Source organism: Myotis brandtii, unplaced genomic scaffold, assembly GCF_000412655.1.
Source record: "Myotis brandtii unplaced genomic scaffold, ASM41265v1 scaffold225, whole genome shotgun sequence".
NCBI lineage: Eukaryota > Metazoa > Chordata > Mammalia > Chiroptera > Vespertilionidae > Myotis > Myotis brandtii.
The window spans coordinates 2,669,537-2,678,305 of NW_005358435.1; the positions used below are offsets into that span (position 1 = coordinate 2,669,537).

At 38.3% G+C, this 8,769-nt stretch overlaps 1 protein-coding gene across 8 annotated transcripts in view; it reads right to left on the reverse strand.

Annotated features, from left to right (window-relative positions):
* The window catches only part of PTPN1 (protein tyrosine phosphatase, non-receptor type 1), an 82,190-nt gene that overhangs the window by 23,786 nt on the left and 49,635 nt on the right, over nucleotides 1-8,769 (reverse strand). For 6 of the 8 annotated variants that reach the window (XR_313573.2, XM_014539681.1, XM_005866193.2 and 3 more), the window contains one exon: nucleotides 286-376. Coding sequence is in view for 5 of the 8 variants with exons in the window: in XM_014539681.1 (XP_014395167.1) it covers nucleotides 286-376 (91 nt within the window). In the remaining 3 variants the exon portion in view is untranslated. The remainder of the gene's footprint in view (nucleotides 1-285; nucleotides 377-8,769) is intronic. The other 2 variants (XM_014539684.1, XM_014539680.1) reach the window with 1 other exon arrangement.

Here is an 8,769-nt window from a genome sequence, read left to right on the forward strand (position 1 = left end):
GAGTCAAAGCTAAAATAGTGCTCTGAATTTAGCTGAATTTTCCAGAAAAATGAAACCTTATCCCTTCTACGATGGTGGAAAAATGAACCATTACTATAAGTCTCTAATGCCTTTGTTATAGGAAACAATCAAGTCATAAACCTCTATGGCTACTGATTTATTACCAAACCCCCGGGCTAAAGGAGTCTTACTGAGAGGCCCTGCAGTTGAAGAAGAGCCCCACGCAATGGAAGCAGTAAGAGCAATGGAAGCAGTAAGAGCGGTAATGGCGATGTGAATACTTACAGGGACTGACATCTCTGTACCTGTTTCGGTTTTTGTTTTTGGGAAGCTTGGCCACTCTACATGGGAAGTCGCTGGCTTCGTGGCGGATATCCTATGAAAAAAGGAGAAAGAGTTCTCTTTTGAAATTCTGGCAGCAGGCATTCATGCAGACATTTAACTGAGCATGGGCTATGTGCCAAGCACTGAGGAAGACCCAGTGCACAAACAGACATCAAAGGGAGCCAGGCAGGCAGTGTGGGAAACTCAAGGTGATAATTCAGAGGCATGTATAAGGTCATGAGAGAAAAACAGAAGAGGAACAACCCTGTGGCTGGGGTTCGAGCAGTGTGGGGTTGGGAGCTGGACACATGCAGAAGAAGGCAGGGAGAAGGAAGGTGCGTGTGTGCATGTGTGTGTGTGTTTCCACTCAGGAACACCCAGCACAGCAAAGACACCAGGGCTGAAGGGACAGTCAGTAGGCTGGTGGGAAAGAATGACAGATGGCTGGAGCATACAGGTGGGTAGGCCAGACCTTGGACAGCCTTGAACATAAAGCCTGGGAGTCCACCTGTAACCTTTTATAAAGTTACAGTTGTTAAGAGCAGATAAAATGCACTTTATGCCAATAAATTATCCAACTGCTTTCCTAGGAGATGGTAAACAGATTCCACTATACTCAACTGTCAGAAAGAGGAAGTTCCTGGGTTAACAGAAAACCTGCATTATGCCTCCTGCTAGACTGATTACACACATCTAATTTTGCCCCCCTAAGACACCACCACAATCACATTAAAAATCTTTGCTTTTTAATTTGTATTTTATTATTAAAAGACAAACCCACACAACAATGTGAATGCACTTAATGCCACTAAACTGTATACCTAAAAATGGTTACAGTGATAAATTTTTTATGTATATTTTACTCCAATTAAAAAAAAAAAAAGACAAATCCACAAGGGAAGAAAAGGAGAGAAGACAACAGCAACAGAATTCTGGAAGCTGGAAATCAGTAGCTGGCAGGACTTGCAAGCCCACAGTGGGAAAAGCAGAGAACCACCTTGATTAACACCACAGAATCCTCCAAAGACTCAGCCAGTGCTGCCTCTCTGGAAAGGGGGATGGGATTCACTGCAGGATGAAATCTGTCAGGAGTGGAGCAGGATCTCCACCACCCCTACTATTCCCTGTGCCTACTGACTCAGGCATCTGCAGACATCTGGAGATTTTCTGAAAAACTTAAATCAGGAGGCAGAGTGCTTTCTAGATGATCCAAGCAGACAAGAGGAAAGACCAAAAGATACCAGGGTGTGCAACTGACAATCCCCTAGAGCAGTGGTTCTCAACCTTCCTAATGCTGCGACCCTTTAATACAGTTCCTCATGTTGTGGTGACCCCCAATTTCATTGTTACAAATTGAACATAATTAAAGCATAGTGATTAATCACAAAAACAATATGTAATTATATATGTGTTTTCCGATGGTCTTAGGCGACCCCTGTGAAAGAAAAAAGCGACCCTTTAATACAGTTCCTCATGTTGTGGTGACCCCCAATTTCATTGTTACAAATTGAACATAATTAAAGCATAGTGATTAATCACAAAAAAATATGTAATTATATATGTGTTTTCCGATGGTCTTAGGCAACCCCGTGAAAGGGTCGTTCAACCCCCAAAGGGGTCACGACCCACAGGTTGAGAACCGCTGCCCTAGAGGCTCGTGGCCAGTTCAGCCCTAACAAGCCTCTTCCACCTGCTCAGAGTTCTTGATCTGCCTTGTAAGCTCCTACTCTTCATCATGTGCAGACAACCACTGGTTACAAGATGTAAGAGCAAAGCCTCTAGTAGAAAAAAGATTTACAAGGAAAAAAAAAACATACCAGGAAAAAAACACCCTGTTTTAATAAACCACAGAGAAAAGAAAGCTTTAAAAATATACAAGGAAAGAAAACATCAAAATATTGTTCAAGAAAATCTTCTAGACTCATTAAGTGCTCATCATAATAATACAAACAGATCCATACTAAGGCACATGAATTTGCAATTCCAGAATCCTGCTGACAAAGAGAATATTCTATAAGTTTCCAGGAAGAAAAAAATAGATAATTTTCAAAAAATAAGGTGATCAGGATGGCTTCTGACTTTGCCAGAAGAACACTGAAAGCTAGACAGCAATGGAGCAATGCCTTCAAAATTCTGAAGAAAAATGATTTCCAACCTAGAATTCTATATCCAGCCCAACAATCATCAAGTGAGAGGGACAATAATAACATTTCCAGATATGCAAGGTCTCAAAAACTTTACTAACCATGCTCCCCTTTCTCAGCAATCCAATGGAGCATGTCTTCTACTTGAGGAGAGAATAAACCAAAAAGATACAAGATATACAAGAAAAAAAATCTGACACAAAAGCAAAGGCAAATTCCCCCCAAACTGTGAAAGAAGTAGCTCCCAGGATGACAACCATTGACAGACCTAGGAAGTACACAGGCCAGAATAAAGCAGAAGGACTCAAGAGATAGATATATCAACAATATGCCTTTGTCCGTGTAGCAACTGTGACCAAAAGGACCAGAGAGAAGTGAGGGTAAGACCTGAACTCTAGGGAGAGGAAATCTAATTGAGAAGAAAAGTAAAGAAAGCCTCAAGATGATAGCTCTGTGTGACATGCCTACAGTCCAACCAACCCAGAGAGAAAGAGAGTGGAGGTCTGCAGTAGGGATATCTGCAAGAAAAAAACCTGAAACCTGGCAATCACCTGAAATTATTCTGTCCAATACAGCAGCCACAAGTCACACATGGCTACTGAGAGCACTTGAGATGTGACCAGTCTGAAAAAAGAGGTTCTGTAAAGTGTAAAATACACATTGGATATTGATGACTTAGTACTAAAAAAAAAGAAAGTAAAATGTCTTAAATATTTTAAATATTATTTGTTGAAATAACGTGTTGAACATATTGGGTTAAGTCAACCATATTATTAATTTCATCTGCTTCTTTTAAACTTTTTCACTCTGGCGACTTAAAAAGGTAAAATTATATACGAGGGCTGTATTGTATTTCTACTGGACAGCACTAAATGACCTTGAGAAAATTGTTTTGAAAGGCTACTAGAAGGTATGAGAAGAATTAGCAATAGGTAGAAAGAAAACTATGCAAATGAAAATAACAGGCAATTATTAACTACAGGAAATTTTTTTAAAAAGTAAACAGCACAGTACAACACTATCTGTGACTACTAGGGAGAAATAATGTAAATAATATTGTTTTTTTACCAAAAAAATATATCATATTGGGAAGATGGCGAGAGGAAACAAAGGAGAGGAAAAGCAGGAGGTGTTTAAGAAAATGAAATTTAGTTTAATAAAGGTCTAAATTAATGAATCAAAAGATAAACATGTTCCTTAGAAATTTGGATATATACAATATATACAAGCTAGAATCAGTAGCTCAAGAGTTGAAAATAGTAATTTTGGGGGGAAAAGAATGGGGTAATGGCTTGAGGCGTGGACAAACCAATAACTGGATTTTATCACAAACCTATTATGATACTATTTAACTTCTTAAGCCAGGTGCATTTTTAACTTGTATAAAAAAAAAAAAGAAAGAAAAAAGAATGCCCACATCCTGCTATTCTACTTATTTAAAAACTGTAAAATGGCAGGGAGGAATATTTGACTCATAGTAGAGGATAAGCCAATAATTTAAAAGCACAATGAGAGATTATAAACTCAGGTAGGTTTATAATTAAACAAATGAATCTATAGTAACACACACATCACATCTTTTATGGATGATTAAGCTTTCAGGAAAATGCTAGAGAGCACAGAAAAAAAATAACTTGAAGTAATGAAAATCAAAGTCTGAAGCATTTAGCAACAGGTACAAATTGTACCTTGTGAGGTGAAACAATCAGAGGTCAGTCCAAGTGGTGTGAACAGATGAAGATGGAAGAAATACTTAATATGGACAAACCACCGAATACTCTGAGTAAACCAGGGTCAAAATATCCATAGCAGTGTGTAACTGATTCAGCCAAAGGATCATTAATATGCACTTCTTTGGTGAGAGAGAGAGGAAGTAAAAACCTGGCTATGTCATTTAATAAAGGGAAAATAAGAGGTATTCACACAATAGTGTGTGTGTGTGTGTGTGTGTGTGTGTGTGTTTAAAGAGAGGAAGGGAGAGGGAGATAGAAACATGGATGGGAGAGACACATCTATTGGCTGCCTGCTGCACGTCCCACACTGGGGATCGAGCCCGCAACCAGAGCATGTGTCCTGACTGGGAATCGAATCATGACCTCCTGGTTCATGGGTCGACGCTCAACCACTGAGCCACACCAGCTGGGCTAAAAACAGATTTTAAAATTAAGGTATACTCACAGAGTAAAATACACACATATGAAGTGTGTAGTTCAGTAAGTTTTTCTAGTAAACTCTGTGGTATAATTTACAAATAATGAAATATATCCATTTAAGTGTTTCTCTACTTTAGAATGGCCTATGGGAAATATATGCTGGCTCTAAATACAGGTACTTATATTTCATTTAGTAAAATAAAATGCCAGGAGAATAGTCTTAAAATTGAGGAGTGAGAAAGTATCTTTAAAATTAAAGGTAATTAACAACAGTGGTTTAGAAGAAAGTAAATAAACTACTGTGCCATAAAATTTTATACAGAATTGCAGCAAAACAAGATTTCTATACTCTAAAACTATCAAAGGTAGGCTAACTTTCCCATAGCTATAGAAAAAGAAGATTGCTCACTAATAAACAAGTATAAGCTGACTTTATCACAAGCATAAAATATCCCCATTAGATCTTTTATTATGCTGGTCAAAAATAAATAGTCCACCAAATATGTAAAATTTCTACAAAATAAAATAAAACAAAAGCCTTAAAGCTGATGATGAAAAGTTGAACATTGGGTAAATTTAGGAGCCAAGCCAAAAAGGACATAATAAACTTGCCATGAAACAGTTTCCCAGAAGTCTCCCTTAAACAAAAACACAGAACAATTCAAGAATCATTCAAATGTACCTCAGCACTTCAGGGGTGGAATGGCACTAATTTAACAAGGTAACATATGATTTCCCAATGAATACAAAGCTCTGGTAACAAAATGAATTTATGCCCAGAGTGAATTAATTTCTGTATTTGTTCAGTAAAGCTCATTATCCATTATTCAAATACCTCCCAAATCCAATTGGGCAAAAAGTCAAACAGATGAAAAGCTGTCATTTTCTGATTTGAAATTTCTATTTTTCTTGAAAACACGTGGGCATAAAAGCCAGAACAGCCTTGTAGGAATATTTTCGTGTTAGTAAGCACTTCATTAAGTTAAACATAGCAATTTTGGTTTTAACACCCTTTTCTCTTCAGTCTCACAACTGGGTGATTGTCTCTTATTGATTCCGTGGTAAAACACATTATTCATTTTACAACTATGACAGTAATGAAGTAGGGAGAGCATACCTCATCGCTTAGCAATCAGAATCTGATAAGGATCGAGATTCTCACCTCTCAATCTCCTCCTACCTCATGCCCACGGCTAGAATAGGCAGTCAACATAATTTTGCTGACTGAATTAATTTTTTAAAAAAATGTTTTTATTGATTTCAGAGAGGGAGAGGGAGAGATAGAAACATCATTGATGAGAGAGAATCATTGATTGGCTGCCTCCTGCATGTCCCACACTGGGGCTAGGGCCCACAACCCGGGCATATGCCCTGACCAGAATCAAACTGTGACCTCCTAGTTCAGTGATGGCGAACCTATGACACGTGTGTCAGAGGTGAGATGTGAACTCATTTTTTTGGTTGATTTTTCTTTGTTAAATGGCATTTAAATATATAAAATAAATATCAAAAATATAAGTCTTTGTTTTACTATGGTTGCAAATATCAAAAAATTTCTATATGTGACACGGCACCAGAATTAAGTTAGGGTTTTTCAAAATGCTGACACATTTTGATACAGCATTGCTTTTAACTTTGAAAGACATTTAACCTCTGACTGATTATTTGTGTATTTCTCATTTGCTGGTCAAAAATAAACAGTCCACCAAATATGTAAAATATGTTAAAAGCAATGCCGAGCTCAAAAGGTTCACCATCACTGTGACCTAGTTCATAGGTCGGTGCTCAACCACTGAGCCATGCCCACCAGGCAATGAATGGTATTAAAGGCTCCCACAACTCCAAGTCCTTAATTCTATACCAATATGCTTCATTTTATGAAAAAGAAATGTTCCTGAAAGGGAACACATTTAAGAAAATGTCTGGTCCAATCCTATTTTCTTGTTACAATAACTTGTTACAAAATGGAAGTTATTGGAATAACAACAACAACTATTATTTTGCTTTGCAATTGGGCCACATAACCTCCTGATAAGACAGCACCAAAATACTACAACATGGATTCAAAGAAAGAGTTATTTTGTAATAGTTCTGACAGTGATATGTTTTAAGGCTCAAGGAAGAAAAAACTCCAGTGAAATCTTTTATTCATTAGGCCTGTGGTGAACTACAAAGTCCCTTAACTAACATCTTCTATGATCCCCCCACCCCCATTTTACAAATGGTTGCCTAATTTGATTGTTTGAGTTGTTACCTAGTACTTTATGGGAGCTACTGGCTCTCAGATAGAAGGAAAGTGCAGAAATACAATAAAGGCAATAATTTAAAATGCAGTAAGTGCTCACACAGGGTGTATGTTTCCTGGAACTCTAGCAGTAGTCACCACTGACTAGAGAGATATATATAGAAATGGGGGGGGAGGCACTAATCTAAAATTCTAGAAAACAAATCTTCAAAATAACTTGTTAAACAAATTTTGTTAATCATAAATCTCATTATAAATGAGAACATAAAATTTTTGTATGACAAATGAGAAATACACAAATAGTCAGTCAGAGGTTAAATGTCTTTCAAAGTTAAAAGCAATGCTGTATCTTTTATATATGGAAGTTAATGGAACAATATAATGTACTACAAAATCCTTAGGAAAATATTTTTATTATATTGCAATATGCAAGAAATCATATACTCAATAATTAAATTTTAAGATAAACTACAATGTGTAGACAATAATGAAAAAAACTTAAAATTTAGCTAACCAATATCAACCTTGTTTTGGCTTAAATTTTAAAATAATTATGTACTGAATTTTAAAAAATGCTGAAAAGTAAACCAAGCTCCTAAGAATTTTATATGGTAGCTAAAAGAGAGACAGAGAGAGGAGGGAAGGAAGAAACAAAAGTAGTCAGCATTTAAAAGGAAGCAGGATATACAATAATCACCCCTGCCAGAGCTTGAGGAAATGTTGGGTCATCTTGTACACTAGGTCTGGGGCGAGGTTAAAAGATAATGGAGTTACAAATCACTAACAGGACAATTATGCACTTTTGGAAAAAGTATAATCAAATTGCTTTACAAATTCCCCACAAATGAGAGAATGAGGGCAGGAATGGGAGGTAGGAAATACCCTTCATGATGTTGGCAAGGGGAACATCTGGTGGAGACAGTGGGACCGATTTCACACTTTGATGTACAGCCTCTGCTCTGAACACAAAGCAATAGTCAATTAAATACAAAGAAAAGCACAAAGGTACAGTTAAGCTCAAAAAATAGAACATGAATAAATAAAAAGGAAACAAAAGGCCTCCCACTCAAAATGATCTGCAAGCATAGGACCAAAAAAACAGAAGATATTTCGTTCTGAAAAAGATATCCAACACATCAGCTAGAAAAATAAATCCACTCTAGATGAAACTTACTGTATAGCCCGTCAGGCTATACAATACATAAGTATGTTTTAAATCAGGGATACATAAGTATATTTTAAATCAGGGATAAATAAAGGAATCATGTGTAAAAAGACTATACTAATAAAAGTGTAATATGCTAATTAGGGCAGACGCCTTCCGGACAAAGTCGCAGCAGCTGCCCAAGGCTCAGGTAGGCTGCGGATGGTGGCTGCCACTGCGAGGGCCCAAGGCTCAGGCAAGCCTCAGTGGCTGCCAGGGCTGAGGCTCAGGCAGCCGCGGCAGCTGGCAGTGGCAGCAGCAGAGGCATGATGGGGGCATCACCTTCCCCTGATCAGCCGGTTGCCTCCTGCAGAGAGAGGCCAGACTGCGGCTTAGGGGAGCGGGCCTAAGCCGTCAGTAGGACATCCCCTGAGGGCTCCCAGACTATGAGAGGGGGCAGGCCGGGCTGAGGGACCCCCGCGCCCCCAGTGCACGAATTTTCATGCAATGGGCCTTTAGTGTGTGTGTGTGTGTGTGTGTGTGTGTGTGTGTGTGTGTGTGTATATATGTATATCTACACTAATAAAAGAGAAACATGGTAATTGGCGTACGACCGCTACCCTTCCCATTGGCTAATCAGCATATCCTTATGCAAATTAACTGTCAGCCAAGATGGCGGCCAGCAGCCAGGCAGCTTAAAGCGAATATGAGGCTTGCTTCCTTCATTGAAGGAGGAAGCCAACGTTCCCCACCTGCGCT